At 43.1% G+C, this 17,081-nt stretch overlaps 1 protein-coding gene across 1 annotated transcript in view; it reads right to left on the reverse strand.

Moving 5' to 3' along the window:
- Positions 1-17,081, reverse strand: part of SORT1 (sortilin 1) — a gene marked incomplete at its 5' end in the record, with an annotated part of 72,110 nt that overhangs the window by 31,155 nt on the left and 23,874 nt on the right. The window contains 4 exon segments of the mRNA XM_006149525.3: positions 2,706-2,755; positions 5,279-5,352; positions 8,272-8,436; positions 9,190-9,292. Coding sequence (XP_006149587.2) covers positions 2,706-2,755; positions 5,279-5,352; positions 8,272-8,436; positions 9,190-9,292 — 392 coding nt within the window.

Genomic DNA, 17,081 nt, shown 5'->3' on the forward strand with positions numbered 1-17,081 from the left:
TAGCGCAGCTGATATATACATATACATGAACCCAAGTCTGACTTTAGGCATAAACCTCAGTGAGTAGAATGAACATACTATAAAGTAGCACCTAGTTGGGGCTATATAGCTTACTGCAGTCATCAAACACGCATTTTTTTTTTAATTTCAATAAAAACAGTTTTTGTGGGTTTTTTTTCTCCTGAATTTTTTTTTTATTCCCTAAGCATCATACCAAATGTGGTTTCCCATCTAGAATAAGCTGCATAATGGCTTAATCATGCATATTATCACCAGTAATTTTCCATTTCTAGTTTCATATGTATATATATATATATATATATTTTTTTTTTTAACCCCATGTCTGACCCTCTGCCCTTTCCTACTCTCTTATTACACTATCTCTGCTGTCTACACTTGTCTTCAAATCCAAAAGTCACAGAATGCTATTTCGCCAGTCCAGTCTCATGTACTTAATCTATCTTCTGTTGTGGTTCGATCTTCCCGATTGAATTCTAGGATATAATATTCAGCTCCAGACTTGTCCCTACAATTAAATTGGCCATTTTCTTAGTTTTTGAACTCTTATTTCTGTGTGTCTGCATTTAATTTTCCTGACATAGCATGCCCTTAAGAACTTCTTGGAGATCTGGTCTGGTGCTGGTAAATTCTTTCAAGTTTTCTTTATCTGAGAATGTTCTTGTCTTTTCTTCCCATATGAAGAATAATCTTGCTGGGCACAGTATTCTTGGTTGAAGTTGCTTTTCCCTTAACACTTTGAATATATTTTCCCATTCTTTTCTTGCTCGCGTTGTTTCTGATGAGAGGTCTGCTGTTAGTCTGATAGGATATCCTTTGTCAGTAACTTGCCGTTTATCTCTTGCCAATCTTAGTATTTTGTCTTTGTATGTGGTTTTGGTCAGTCTGGCTATAATGTGTCTTGGAGAAGATCTTCTTAGGTTGTTTCAATTTGGGGTCCTTTGTATTTCTTTGGACTGGATCTTTGAGTGCCTCTCTAGGTTTGGAAAGTTTTCTTGCAGGATTTCATGGAATAGATTATCAATGCCCTTCTGAGTCTCTTCGCCTTCTGGGATACCTATTATCCGGATGTTTGGACATTTGATGGTATCTAGTACTTTTCGTATATTATTCTCAAATATTTGGGCCATTTTCTCAGTCTTCATGGTGGATTTTTCTAGGCCAGCAATTTTCTACATCTGAGATTCTATTTTCTGTATGATCTAGCCTGCTTTTAGTACTTCCAAGGGAGATTTTGACTTCCTGTATTATAGCCTTCATCTCTAACAGTTCCATCTGATTCTTTTGTAAAGTGTGTAATTCCTCTTTTAGATCTTGCATGAATTTCCTCACCTCCTGGAACTCGTCAGCTTCTTTCTCCTGCCTCTTCTGTATTTCATTGTCTCTCTTCTCTTCCAACTCTTTAGCTTCGCCATTATGAATGTCCTAAATTCTTTATCAGACATTTCCATGATTTCCATTGAACTGTCTATGGATGAAGAGGAGTTATTCTTTCCCCTTGGAGGAGAGGTATTTTCCTGCTTTCCCATATTTCTCTTGGCCCTGCGGTGATTTCTAGTCATCTGATGGATGGTGTGTTTCTTCCCAAACTTGAAGTTCAATCTGAGTGTCGAGAAGCGTGCAGAAAAGGAAACAGAGGGAGAAAAACAACAGCAACAACAAAAAAAGAAACAGGAAACAGAAAAAGAAAAGAAAAAACTAAGAGAAAAACTAAAAAAAAAAAAAAAAAACTAAAAAAATTTAATAATTAAAACAAAATTTTAAAAAAAGCAAAAATTAGAAAACCACGCAGCATGCAAGCAACAGAGAAACAAAGACAGATACAGAGACAGGAGGCTTGAAAGTCTTCCTACCACATGAGTGTGTGTGCTGGAGACTGAATTATCAGTGGAAAATCTTCATTTCTCTGTCTCCCCTGAAATGGCTAGTTCTCAGGAGGCATGAAGGTGCCTTTAAGAAGGCCTCTATATTGTCTCATTTGAGCTTCAGTTTCCTTGATTATTATCTAACAGCTCTACCTAAATTTATATTCTTTTAAAGACTTTTTTATTTGATTTGACTTGTTATTATTATTATTATTTAAAATCTGATTAAAGAGAGACAGAAAGAAAGAAAGGAAAAGTAAAGAAGTAATCTGCTGGGTCTGGAACTCGAACCCCAGTCAGTCATGTGGGAGTCCAGTGCCCTAATTACCATGCCACTTACTGGCTGTCCCCCATCCCCAAATTTTTATTCTAAGAGAGCAGGCACTAGGTGTTTTGTTTTCTCCATCCTTAGACCAGTGTACAGTAGATTCTCAAGTATCTGTTGAATGAATAAATGAAAGACCTTGCTTTCTGCTTTTAAATTGTACTTTAATGGGACCCAATAGCGTCCACCAACACAAACAAGATCTATGCTCGTTTGCAGAAATCACTATACATTTCTGTATATACTATAGCCTACTATTTGTTTTGCTATAATTAAGTATATTGCCTCTACACATAGACGACATTTTTATTTTATCTGGGCATAGTGTAGAAATTTGGATGTATTTTTAATATTTTAAAAATAATTAACAGTTATATTTTGCTATTAAAATTTCAGGAGACTGGAAGAATCTTTGATGCTTCTGTCTCATACAACCCAGAATATCCTACCATGAATAGCCAATAGGACACTCTTTTCTGAGACTGAAACATACTTACTGCAGGAGCCATTCACATAAGTGGTAAAGAAGATGATGTTTTCTGATCCCCTACAGTGAGACAAACACAGGAAAAAGAAACGATTTAAGAATGTTCATGGACTGTGTCAACCTTAGTCACAAAGCTCCTGGCAAGCCTAGCGAGCTTTACTCACAGGTCCTAGCTGACGCAGCCACCTCAGGTGCATGCACCAATTCTCCACAGCCCCCTCAGTCAAGCTCCCACAGCCTGGTCCCACATATTAGCCACAGTCCATGGCTTCTTTGCTGGACTCTCCTAGCCAGTCCAACTAGTTTCCTTATGCTCTTCAAATATGCCTCTTAAATTTGCTCAGGCTGCTTCTTCCCTATAATGCTTGTCTCTCATGTAACCAAATCTCAACCTCACGGTCTTCTGGCATCAGCTTAAAATCTAGCTCTTTCACAAGGCATTCCCTGTCATTCCAACTGACAGGCTTCTTTGCTGCCCACTTCCAGAGCAGTGGTTCTCAACCACTATTTCAGACAGGGAGGTCTGCATGGGTTCTCTGAGACCTGAATGAAGGAAGAGCATGACTGACTAGACACTCGGGGCAATTCCGCCTCCCAGGGAACATCTGGTGATATCTAGAGACATTATCTGTTGTTGCACCTGGGGTGGCCAAGGGAGGTGGCAGTGGAGCAGGAGTTGTTACCAACATCTAGTGAGTGCAGGCCAGGGATGCTGCTAAACATCTTACCATGCACAGGATGGCCTCTGCAAGGAAGACTCGTCGACCTCAGGGGTCACCTGTGATGCTCTAGAGCACCATGCCTCTTTAAACCAGCCACTGACACCTGTCTCCAGGTTAGCTGTCTGCATGGCACAGTGTACGCCTCCCCTCTCCTACTGCAGAGCTGGCTTCCTCAGGGCAGGTGCCCTGTTTTATGCTTCGTTGTTTCTCTTCAGAATCCAGTTCAGTGCTTTGAATTAGCTAAATAATTTAGTTCTTTCATCTCAAATAGACAACTAGGTCAGACTTTGAATTATTTAAAATGTAACTCGGAGACAGTTTGCAGGAAACTAGAGTCAGACCCTGATAGTATTTACAGATTATCACCAGTAAAAGGTGCTAGGTTTGAGGATGTTTTTTCAGAACTTTAGATTGCAAATTCCTAGAAATCAAAAATCTAAAAGGTGAGCACACAGCATCTCAGTTACCTTATGTTTAGACATTAAAAAAAATGTGTGTGCCAGGTTAAAAAAAACCTTGCATAGGATACAAAATAGAACACTGTTTTAAAGTAACTTTTCAGTTTAAAGATGAGTTTTGATGATCAAAATTATGATAATCTTACTTAAACATGCCCTACATATTTTAGGTCTATCAGGAATGAAACAATTTGTTAACTTAGTTAACTTAAAAATTACCTCCTTCCTGATAAAATAATGTAAGATACAAACATAATTCATTAAAATGCATAAAGTAAAAGCACATATGGCATGTGTATCACAGTGGTGTTTTTAAACCTCATTCAAGAAGCACTTCTAGAAAAGGCCCACTTCATTTAAACAACATATTTAGTATTTTAATTAATTTTGAAATCTGTATTACAATTTTCTCATCCCCTAAGTAGAGCACGTTAAACTTTTCCTGGGGATAATGGGTCATCATCACGAACGTCAATCACATCCGAGTGTTCCCATTAGCAGTTACTGCAGTTCTTGCTCTGCACTAGATACTTTCACACTGTTACGTTCCCTAAGTTTCTGTCTGCTCTGCCAGTCCTTTGGCCTCCTTCAGGCTCTCAGATCTGCCTGTGTGTGTTGCCAACAGCCATGCATCCCACCCTCTGGCAGCACTCTGCTATAAACTGGAAAAGTAGATTAACCGATTTGTTGAAATTAGTCAAAGGGAAGTAAGAAGGAGGTTCTAAACAAGGGTCTGAGTCTAATCAGAACTGCGAAGGTCTGAAAGCTCCTAATTCTTGCTCAGTCATCCCTCACATTCCCTCAAACAAATCTCTTTTAATAGAAGGGAAAAACTAAAACCCAGAGAGGTTCTGCCACCAATTAGTAGAAGAGCAGGGTTAGAACAAAGGCAACCTTGCTCCCCCACCCCTCATCACCTAGAAGTGGGTGCCCAGTGGGGGCGTGAGGTCCTGCTTAGAGCAGAGAATGAGCTGTCTGACACAGACAGTGATTCCGAAGCTTTCTGCTTTCTTTCTGATTCCTTGCTATGCTCTACATAACTCAAATGGATCTCTAGACAAGGGAGCAGAAATCTGGGCACAGAGATGCACTGAAATCCCCAAGTTAATGCTGTATTTCATTATGCTCCTACTGATGTCACCATTTATGGGGAATAAAGTTTTTGCAGGCAGTAGCTACTCAGTCATGTGCCTTATTTTCTATCCTAACATTTAGTGAGATGAAGTCTTCTTTTCCAGCAGAATTACAAGATCCTCCAGGTCACGGTCCACGTCATACCCTCTCTGGCATCCCTATGCACCCAGAAGAGAACCTGGCAGTGCTCGATACTTATCCATGTGACTTTTGGCAGAACTCTTAAGAAAGGTTTAGCCTCTGCACAGATGGAGTCTTCTGTTACTCACCATTTGGCCAAACACACTGCTTTGTGGATTTCTTCCCATTTTCCCCCAAAATTCTTGGACACCCACAGGCCATTCTGAAAGATTATAAATGACTTATCAAAATTCCAGTCTTATCCTGTGCAGCTGCTTATATGACCTTTAATAATTCATATCCAATCAATGAGAACAGTAAAAACACACACTGATGTCCCATCAGAGCTGCCCATGTTTATCTGAGTCCCTCTGGGTCTCAGAATAACAAATGTCATAGTAGGCATATCAAGTGCCTACTATGTGCAGGACACTGGGGATACAAAGATGACTAAGAGGCACTCCTTGCTCCCAGGAGCTCATTGTTTAACCAGGGGCCAGGTAGGAGCAATGTGGCAAGCATTAGGGAAACAGGCTGCGAGAGAAGCAGGGAGCAACAGGAGGAGGAGCAACACGGAGGAGGAGCAATACAGAGGAGGAGCAATGTTACCAAAAGATGTCCAGTAGGAAGTTGAGGCGCTTAGCCCAAGACAGGCTAGCACTGGCAAAGGCACTGAGGTGATAAAGCACTGCAGTGTGTGCAGGGAGCTCAAGGCCTCTGGACACTGATGAGGCTAGAATTCCCAAGGGAGGAAATGAGCAGCTAACGCTGAAAAGACAGGTGAAGGCCAGCTCATACAGAGCACCCTTCTGTGCCATGCTGAGTCTGGTGCTATCAGGAGTAAGGCACTCTCAGCAGGGAAATGGCATAGTCAGTTTCACTTTCTAGGTGGAGTACTCGAATGAGAAAGGGAAAGATGGATTTCAGGAGGCCCACACTAGAAGTTTGACAAGCAGTGAGTAACATTAGCTCAAGCAAGAGTCAAGGAGGCCCTGAATCAGGCTGAGAGAAACGAAGAACAGGCTCGATGAGAAGTTAAAAGCTAGAACAGAACAGAATGACTTTCCCTGTAGGGCAGTGTGGTGTGTGTGAGAGAGAACGGCGATCACTCCGGGCTTCTGACAGGAATAATAGACATGTTGTGGTGGCACTGACTAGTCTAAGGATTAAGGGAAGAGCAGTGTGTCTGACTGCAGGACAGGGGGAAAGTTTAGTTTTGGATTGAGCCTAAGGTGCCTGTGGGATATCCAGTTAGAGATACCCAGGGGGCAACAAGATAGTAATCCGGAGCCCCAGGGGGAAGCCAGGATTAGAGATGAGGATTTGAGAGTCTTCAACATTTTAAATGGTAGTTAAATGGTAAGAGTGAAAGAGATTGCTCAGAGTAAAATGTACAGTTGACATGTAAGGGTAGATAGAAGTGAATTTAAGAAAGAGACCAAGAAGGAATGGCCAGAAAGGTAGAAGCTATAGTAACGTCACAGAAGCCAAGTCAGCGGCGATCCCAAAAGGAGTGACTGGCCAGCACGTTAAAATGCAGGAGAGACTTAGTAAGATAAGACTAACGATGTCAAGGACACTGGCAACGGACGCTCGCTCGCTGGACTCAGCGTCCTTGGAGATGGGACAGAGGTGTCCTTACAGCTGAATTAAATGGGCATGGTCTAGACAGAACCTCTCAACATTCCCCTGACTCACTTACCATTCTCCTTTAACTACCCTCCCCACAACATGCACTCCCAGAATTTCTAATTCACTTAACTTGACGTAAAAAACAAGAAAGGGTCTACTATCACTAATGCACACCTGAGTAAAAATTGGTCTGTCTTTTCCACCCCAATTATTTTACTTCACACTTAGCATTAATTGGAAGAAATGTCAGATATAAAAGCAGACAATACCTGCCACTTCCTGAAGGTAGCCTTGTTTAATAACCTTGATATACTTGGTTATTAGGCATTCAAAGGGGGATTTAGGGTGCTGTCCATCCCTACAGAGGGCTCTTAGTTTCCCTGTATGGCTCAAGCTGTTGGAGGCCTATTCCCAGGACTTACTGCTCTCAGATCTGAAGCTATCCCCTAGCAAGGCAGTTTCCGTTCCCTGGCCTCCACTGACGAAGCATAAATCTGACCCTCCCTAAGCTCCCCAACCTCACCTCTGCCCAACAACTTCCCACAGAAGGTCCAGACTCCAGACCTCTCCTATAGTGCCCCACCACCTCCGGACGCTACCCCTCCACTCAGCCCGAGTCCACAGCTGATGATCCTGGTTCTGTCCCCAGAACAATTGGCTTTCTGATCTCAGTGCACGGGCTCAGTGGGGAAGCTTGTTAAGAATATGAGCCACCTGGCAACCAAGAGTCTTGCTTTATTTTATCTGGACTGGAGCCTAAGGACGTTCTTCTCAAACCAGCTCCTCAGGTGCTGCTATCTGACACTGCCGTCAGCAGACCGCACTCTTAAGAAGTAAGGTGAGAGAGAGCCATACAAAGTATACCTGATTATTACAGTCTAGTGACTCAGCCACCTGCGCCCTGAGCATCCGTGATAAAGAAAACTTTTCCTCCAGGAGAGGGAAAGCTGAGTGCTCTCCTCAGGGAGGAACTTTCAGAAGACAGGGGAGAGATAGGAAGGGACACGGGCTTCCAGATAAAGCACAGGAATGTGGCACAAGGTTTAGGGATTTGAGACTGGGTATTTTATACATGAGTGTCATAGACAGAAGAAAATATACTCTGTTTACCAAGGAACTAACAACAAAGAAAACAATTATAATCACGTGGTTTGGCCATAGGAAAGAACGGTAACAACATTAGGAGTGTGACAATTGAGGCTTGTCCCTTGCAACACAAGACTGGTTACATCAACCTGTTCTCTAGTTCATTCCTCCAATAGCACACATCTATTCACTTAAGAAAACTGTGATGACAACTGAACATCATACTTACCTGCGACAGACAGCACGTGGAAATCACGCCTTTTACCAAATAGGGAAAAAATGCAAAGAGATACACACTCCATGCCATAAGCAGACACAAGAAAAGGTCCAATATAAAAGCAGTACCTACAGGGTCCTCCTAAGACAGTAGATCTTGAGATTATAAAAACGCAAAAGGCAAGCCAAGTTCCTCAACCGGACTTACTTCAGTGCTGAGGGCTAAGAGGTAATCAGAGTTCTGAGGGCTATACATCATCTGAGTCAGCGGATGGAAAGGAAGATCTGTCTGAACAAAGTTCTTTGCAAAATCTGATGATCTGAAGATTCGTCCCCCACGACTTCCTCCAGACACCTCTGCTGTTAGTATTACCTGATTAGGAAAAAGAAAGATCAGATTTAGGGGATGACACCATGAAAGCAAAGGAAATCCTTACACTATTGTCATCAGACATTAGTTCCGAAAGTAAGAAGAGTTATAAAACTATTCTAGTTGCTCTACTCCACTCAAGTGGCTCAGAGAGCTAGATCCCACATGGCTGCCTGTGGTTCAAACCCTGCCCTAGTAGCTTGGAAAACAAGCCAGCGTGTGCATGTGGAAACTCAAAATCTTGATGGGATGGAGAAGTACAGGGCAAGGGATTGTGGTGTGATCTTGCCCCACGTGAGAGGGCCTTCCCCTCTGTGCCTGTCTCTCTCTAGCAAGCACATGTGCCTCCTGACAATGATATAAATAAATACATAAACTGTAAAAAAAAAATTGTATCACCCTGAATTGCACTAGTGCATCAGCCTGTGAATTTAAGCCTACTCTGTTTTGAGATTAGATTTTGAGTCAGTTTCTCAGAAGAATAAAATGTTGCCATGGGGAGTGTACATTGTAAGCTAAGCAACCACCACCCAATTATGGAGGGCTCTGGTATACCTTGGACAGAGACCAACAAACAAAAACTTGTGTGAATCTCATTATTCTGTGATCAGTATTAAACTATGTTTAATTTTAAAATACAGCACTGTTAAACTAAAATACACTACTGTGTGTCACTGAAGGGCTCCAAGACTAGTACCTAACAGCCCTGCATGGGCCATCAAACACAAGCTTTATGGATGCAAAGATGAGTCTCACCTTTCCAGAGTTCTCAGGACCAATAGCCATCCCAAACTCAGTCCGAATGAAGGTGTTATTGATGAGATTTGTGATATCCTTAAAATTCTTTCCATAATCCTCACTGGGAGGAAAAAAGAAAAAGGTAAAAGTAGAGTGTGGAGGTCATGGGTATACTGGGTTCCCACCTAGCCCCCACTCCTCCTTCCCCAAACTTGACTGAGGCACTCCCCCCACGCCATGGTCATACTCCTAGCTCCAGGGGAGATTTGAATAGTCTGAGGGACAGTCCCTACCCTTCACCCATGATGGGTTCAGGAACAGGGTATGACTCAGGCTGAATCAATTAAAAAAAAAAAAAAAAAGGCAAATTTGGGCTCTTGTGGGAAACTGGTAAGATACCAACTTGGTGAAAAGGCCTGCCTTCCTTTAGACCAGTTGCTCTCAACCAGAGTGCTTCTGGCCCCCTCCGCGCCTCCCGGGGCACATTCAGTAGGATCTGGGGACATACTTGATGATCACAACTCAGGGCTGGGATGCTGCTGGCATCCAGTGAATAGTAGTCAGGATGCAGACAAACATCCCACAGGCCACAGGACAGCCTTGTAACAAAGAACTAGCTGGACACAAACGTCAAGAGGATGAAACTTTGGTGACGTAACGTGTGATTGCAAAGGAAAAAAACAACTACGGGAGTCGTCTGTCACAATGAGAATAAAGCCAAGCAGTTTCAGGATTCCAGAGAGGCAGAACCTATGACACTGGACTGCACTGACCTAATGCCTGTCCTTCCTTTGTATTTAGCTGAGTGAGTCAGTAGTTCCCTTAGCATTCAAGCTAGCTCAATTTGGGATCTCTGCTAACTGCAGCCAAAGGCCTCCTAAGTGACCTATTAGTTCACAGTGGCACTTAAGATAAAGCTGTGACTTAGGAGCAGAGTTCTGGAAACTCCTTCCCTGGAGTTTCCATTCCTAGGTACAAGTCTCAGCTAGAAAAAATCAAATTTCATTTCAACTCTAGGGTTCTAAAAGTTTTCCCCAAAAGTTCATTCCAGCAATGTTTTTGAGAGGTATTTGAGTCAATGTTTAGATTTTGAGAAATAAGGGCAAAAAACCAGTAGCTGTCTAACTCTGACAGGTTTAATACTATATATATATCTCTCTTTAAACAGGAAAGAGAATGCTTGGGCCAGACAGAGGCATAGTGGTTAAGACGACTGGATCCCACATGGCCAACAGCATGGTCTTAGTCCCAGACCTGGCAGTTTGTAAAACATAGCAGGTGTGTGTGTGTGTGTGTGTGCGCACCCACCCAAAATCCTGATAGGAGGATGAAATGGAGAAGGGATTATGGCATGATCATCTCCCCCTGGGGAGGGGGTGCTTTCTAATTTTCTCCTTCTCTGGCAAGTACAAGTACCCTATAGCAAATTTTTTTTTTTTTTTTGTCACAGGGAATGTGGCTCACTGGAGAAAGCATGAGAGGGAAAGTGAGAAATCACCCCCCCTGGGGGTGTGTAGCCATGCCAAAATCCCTTTTCCTTTCTTTTTCTCCTGGGATTCTGCACGCGTGTGCACACGCGCACACACACACACACACACACACACACACACACACACCCCTAGCGTTGAGTTTTAAGCCCACCAGATCTAGGACTCAAACCACAAAAAGCCATATGGCAGTCCAGTACCTTAACCACTTTGCCACCTGCCGACTCCCCCCATAGCGAATTAAAAATGAAACAAAACAGAAATGAAAGCATGCTACAAGATAAGGAAAGCTAAATCTTAGTATTAAGTATGCATCTGTGAAGACTGCTGCACCATAAGTGAAGCTGCACACTAATAAATGCAACCTGCAATGGCTGCCACTGATAAAACGCGTGACTTAAAGCATAGCACAGGGCCAGTTTGTGGCCTGCTGGTTGAGGTGGCTGGATCCCAGGTGGCCAACATAGCAGCTGGAGTCTATGACTCAGCAACATAAAATATACACTGGGCACGTGTGCATGATTGCCCCAAATCCCAAAAGGATGGAGAAATGGAGAAGGGACTGTGTGTGACAGTGCCCTATTGGGGAGAGGGGGTGCTTGCTTCCCTCCCTTTTCTCCTCCTCTCTCCAGTGAATGCACACACCCTCTGGCAAATTTTAAAACAACAAAAAAAGGATAGAACGACTTTTGGTAGCAGCCTCAATAATAATCACAGAACCATAGAACATGAGCACTGCAAGGGACTGAGAAGAACAGCTTGTCCAACTCCCTCATTTCACAGATGAGAAGCTGCAAAGGGAGGCAGTTTATCAAATCAACTAGTTAATTATGGGAAAAACTGAAACTACAGTCCAATTCTCTTCATTCTCAGCCCCAAACTTTCAATTATTTGCGATGAATTTTCCCCCTTAGAACCTGCGGTCTTCCTCTGTCTTGCCACGAACTGTGACCCGGCAGTAGAGACCTGCAAAGAGGAAGCTGGAGACAGGAGGAAGGCGTGTGTGTACAGGTCTTGATAGTATGCATAGCAAACAACACGTCTGTAAGTTGTCCCCTCCCTCAACGTATGCGTGCACACATGCACGTGCATGCACCCATACTCACATATGCACATACACAAATTCCTAGATAAATATGATAGGGATTAGGCCCTACCAGCAGATTCCTATCCCGGCACTCCGCAGAGATAGTGCAGGTTCAGCTCTAGATCACCGCAATAAAGTGCGTACCACAACAAAGTGAGTCACTCATTTTCTGGTGTCCTAGTGCATGTCAAAGTTATGTTTACATTATACTGCAGTCCATTAAGTGTGTGACGGAATTATGTCTAAAAAATGTACATACCTTAATTTTAAAATATTTTAGGGCTAAAAAATACTAACCATAATCTGAACCTTCAGTGAATCATAATCTTTTTGCTGTGGGAGGTTCCTGCCTCCATGTTGAGGGCGGCTGACTGATCAGGATGGTGGCTGCTGAAGGCTGGGGTGGCTGTGGCAATTTTTTAAAATAGGAGAAATGTGAAGTTTTGCCACGCTGGTTGATTCGTCCTTTCACGAAAGATTTCTCTGTAGCATGCAATGTTGCTTTAACCCATAGGACTTCTTTCAGAATTGGAGTCAATCCTCTCAAACCCCGATGCTGCTTTATCAACTAAGTTTATGTGATATTCTAAGTCCTTTAGTACAATATCAGTGTTCACAGCATCTTCATAGGGAGTAGATTCCATCTCAAGAAACCACTTTTTTCAACTCACCTGTAAGAAGCAACTCCTTATCTGTTAAAGTTGTATTTTGAGATTGTAGCAATTTAGTCACATCTTCAGGCTACACTTTTTAAAAACATTTATTTATTTATTTGTTGTGATTTTCAAGCTACTGGGTCTGGGATTTGAACTGCAGATGACCACATGGGAATCCAGCACATCACCTGATGGTCCCAGGCTACACTTTTCTTTTACTATGCCCATCAAATCTGCAGTTACTAAAGTCTTAGATCCCTAAGTCTTTCATGATGTTTGGAATCAACCTTCTTCCAAACTCCTGTTAATGTTGATATTCTGACCTCTTATGAAAGTTCCCCCCCCCCTTTTTTGGGGGGGGAGCTTTCTCATTTTACACTGGATGTTTAAGCAGTCGTCTCCAGGCTAGAATGGGAAAGTCTCTGAAATTCCTATTAGTCAGGTTGTTCTCCACTTGCTCCCCAACCCCCAGAAATGTGAGGTGGTGGGGTGCCCCTTGTCACTTGGCCCTACATTAAAGACAGATTTCCCCTTGCCCCTATAAACATAATAAAAAGGTCAGAAAATTGACATATAAAAACTGTAAAAATGCCAGTCTAGCAAATGACAGATGGATGTAAGAACCCCCCCACACACACATACACACACACCCCCGGCTGCTGGCGCTGGTGCAGTACTGGTGGTGTCACTGGGGATGGTGGTGCTGCTACCACTGCCGCCAAACTGGGAATCCTCCACAGATAAAATCCCACGTTCAACTGTTCACATGGAACCCTTCTCCACTTCAGTCTTCAAAGTTCTTGTTTGAGTATTTGCTACTACCACCAAGATCTGCATTGGCGGCGGCTCCACCCTGCCTGCGCCCTGGGCTCCAAGGCTCACTGCAGCGGCCTCCTACTCATCACTTTGTAGTGTGTGTGTGTGGGTGGGGGTGGGGGGGCAAGGTTTGCTGCCAGGCAGAGCAGGGCCATGAATGCTCTTAATGGCATCTAAAATGGTGAATCCTTTCCAGAAGGTGTTCAGCTGGCTTTGCCCAGATCCATCAGATCCAACTATCTATGGTGGCTCGAGTCTTACAAAATACGTTTTTTAAATAACAAGACTTGAAAGTTTAAAATGATTCCTTGATCCATGGGCTGTGGAATGGATGTTAAGGATATTGGGAACACAGAGAAATCTCCTTGTACACCTCCATGAGAGCTCTCGAGTGACTAGGTGTGTTGTCAATGGCCAGTAATATATTGAAAGGAATCTTTTTTTTTCTGGGCATTAGTTCTCAACAACAGTGTGATTTTCAAGCTACTGGGTCTGGGATTTGAACTGCAGATGACCACATGGGAATCCAGCACATCACCTGATGGTCCCAGGCTACACTTTTCTTTTACTATGCCCATCAAATCTGCAGTTACTAAAGTCTTAGATCCCTAAGTCTTTCATGATGTTTGGAATCAACCTTCTTCCAAACTCCTGTTAATGTTGATATTCTGACCTCTTATGAAAGTTCCCCCCCCCCTTTTTTGGGGGGGGAGCTTTCTCATTTTACACTGGATGTTTAAGCAGTCGTCTCCAGGCTAGAATGGGAAAGTCTCTGAAATTCCTATTAGTCAGGTTGTTCTCCACTTGCTCCCCAACCCCCAGAAATGTGAGGTGGTGGGGTGCCCCTTGTCACTTGGCCCTACATTAAAGACAGATTTCCCCTTGCCCCTATAAACATAATAAAAAGGTCAGAAAATTGACATATAAAAACTGTAAAAATGCCAGTCTAGCAAATGACAGATGGATGTAAGAACCCCCCCACACACACATACACACACACCCCCGGCTGCTGGCGCTGGTGCAGTACTGGTGGTGTCACTGGGGATGGTGGTGCTGCTACCACTGCCGCCAAACTGGGAATCCTCCACAGATAAAATCCCACGTTCAACTGTTCACATGGAACCCTTCTCCACTTCAGTCTTCAAAGTTCTTGTTTGAGTATTTGCTACTACCACCAAGATCTGCATTGGCGGCGGCTCCACCCTGCCTGCGCCCTGGGCTCCAAGGCTCACTGCAGCGGCCTCCTACTCATCACTTTGTAGTGTGTGTGTGTGGGTGGGGGTGGGGGGGCAAGGTTTGCTGCCAGGCAGAGCAGGGCCATGAATGCTCTTAATGGCATCTAAAATGGTGAATCCTTTCCAGAAGGTGTTCAGCTGGCTTTGCCCAGATCCATCAGATCCAACTATCTATGGTGGCTCGAGTCTTACAAAATACGTTTTTTAAATAACAAGACTTGAAAGTTTAAAATGATTCCTTGATCCATGGGCTGTGGAATGGATGTTAAGGATATTGGGAACACAGAGAAATCTCCTTGTACACCTCCATGAGAGCTCTCGAGTGACTAGGTGTGTTGTCAATGGCCAGTAATATATTGAAAGGAATCTTTTTTTTTCTGGGCATTAGTTCTCAACAACAGGCTTAAAATATTTACTACATCATGCTATAAACAGATACACTGTTATCTGGGCTTTGCTATTTCATTTATAGAGTATGAGGGAAGTAGATTGAACATAATTCTTAGTGGCCCTAAAATTTTCAGAATGGAAAACAAGCATTGCCTTCAAGTTCATGCCTCCAGCTCCGTAAGATTATAAAAGAGAGTCAACCTTGAAACTTAAAGCCAGACGTAAAGCATCTTCTCTGTAGCTAAATTCTAGACGGCATCTTCTTCCAGTAAGCGGCTATTTCATCTCCACTGAATCTGCTTTCGTGCAGCTACTTCCATCAGTTCTCCCAGCGAGATCTTCTGGATAGCTTGCTGCAACTTCCATCCACATCAGCGCTTGCTGCTTTGCCTGGCTCTCTCATGTTATGGAGATGGCTTCTTTCCTTAAAACAGGAACCAGCCTCCTATGAACCTCTCCACTAGCTTCAAACTTTTCTTCTGCAACTTCCTCACATCTCTCAGCCTTACCAGAACTGAAGAGAGTAAGAACCGTGCTCCAGATTAGGCTTTGGCTTAAGGAAATGTGGCTAGTTTGATCTTTTTTTCAGACCAACTAAAATGGTATCTATATAAAAAAAAAATAAGGTTGTTAAATCACTTTGTCATCTTCTGTATGTTTGTTTATTTTTTAAATTTGCTATAGGGAGTATGCGCTGGTCAGAGATGGGGGTGGGGGGTCGTGTACAAGGAGAGAGATGAGAAAGCACTCCCGGGGGAAGGCTGCAATCCCTTCTCCTCCATTCTCCTCGCGGGATTTTGGGTGTGTACATACACATGCCCAGCGTGTTTTCCAAGCCACTGAGCATGGAACTCAAACTGCGTAGTAAGCCACGTGGGATCCAGCCACCATAAACACTGCCACCATAACCACTACACCACCAGCTGGCCCACTTTTAATTTCCTTCAAGAACTTTTTCTTTGTATTCCCTAGCTCAGCTTTTGACATGCCTTCATCACTAAGCTTATTATTTCTAGGCTTTGACTTAAAGTGAGATATGTGTGAGTCCTTCATTTACGTGACCATTCAGAAGCGACTGCAGGGTTATTAACTGGCCTAATTACAATACTGTTGTGTCTCAAGAAACAGGGAGGCCCAACAAAAGGGAGAGAGATGAGAAAATGGCTGGTCGGTGGGGCAGTCAGACATGTGCAAGTTATCATGATTAAGCTCACCTTCCCATATGGGGACAGTTCTGGGGCCCTAGGGCAACTACAGCAGTAACACAAAGATCACTGATCACAGATTACCAGGACAGATACACAGTAATAGTGCAAAAGTTTGAAATACTTTTAAAGTTACCAGAATGTGATGCAGAAATATAAAGTAACACACTGTTAATAAACAGTACCAAAAGAGTTGCTAGACACAAGGTTGCTACGAACCTTTACTTTGTAAAATATGCAATATCCGTAAAGCACAATAAAACGAAGTGTGCCTGTACTGCTCTTTCTTTGGCTTCGAAGAACAAGATCAGTTCTTATCTTCTTGACAGCTGGCCAAGAGAGATGTGTAAACACTTCCTAGCTCCAGAGTGAACATATCATCAACGCCCCAGAAAACCTTGCAACGGGGCTGCAGCAGCTTTATTTTTATGAGTTCACAAATCTCTGCTCCTTCATGACATCCCCAGGGAACCTCTACAGACCTGCTGGCAAGCCTGCCTGCTTTTTAAGAACTCGGCACAACAAACACATCCTGTCCCTTCAGAAAAAAAAAAAAGCAACATGAGCAAAACAAACAAACAAAAAATCACTTGCTATGATACTCTGGTACTTTAGCCAGTTAAACAATTAGAGAAAATGAACTGGTATCAACCTGCTGGGATTTAAGTAGAGTTCTGTCAAGGTCATTTTGGGGCCATGGATATGTATTAGCATAACATCTCATTTAAATATAGCTTTATTTTCTATCAGCATACATATCAGCATATAACATCTATCCAGAGGAAGAAATCAATGTAACACCCTGAAAATAAATTAACTTTTCAAATCCCATATGAAAATTAATAACTATGATGGGACCAGCAGTTGGCATAATGGTTATGTCACTGGACACCCATGTAGTCACCTGTAATTCAAATCCTGGACCCACTGGTTTAAACTCATGCCAGGTGCATGTGCGTGTGGGCCCAGGATACCGAGGGGAGAAGGGATTGCAGTGTGGCCATCCCCCCCAGGGGGTGATTTTTTGCTTTCTG

Source organism: Tupaia chinensis, unplaced genomic scaffold (assembly GCF_000334495.1).
Source record: "Tupaia chinensis unplaced genomic scaffold, TupChi_1.0 Scaffold000270_1, whole genome shotgun sequence".
Lineage (NCBI taxonomy): Eukaryota > Metazoa > Chordata > Mammalia > Scandentia > Tupaiidae > Tupaia > Tupaia belangeri.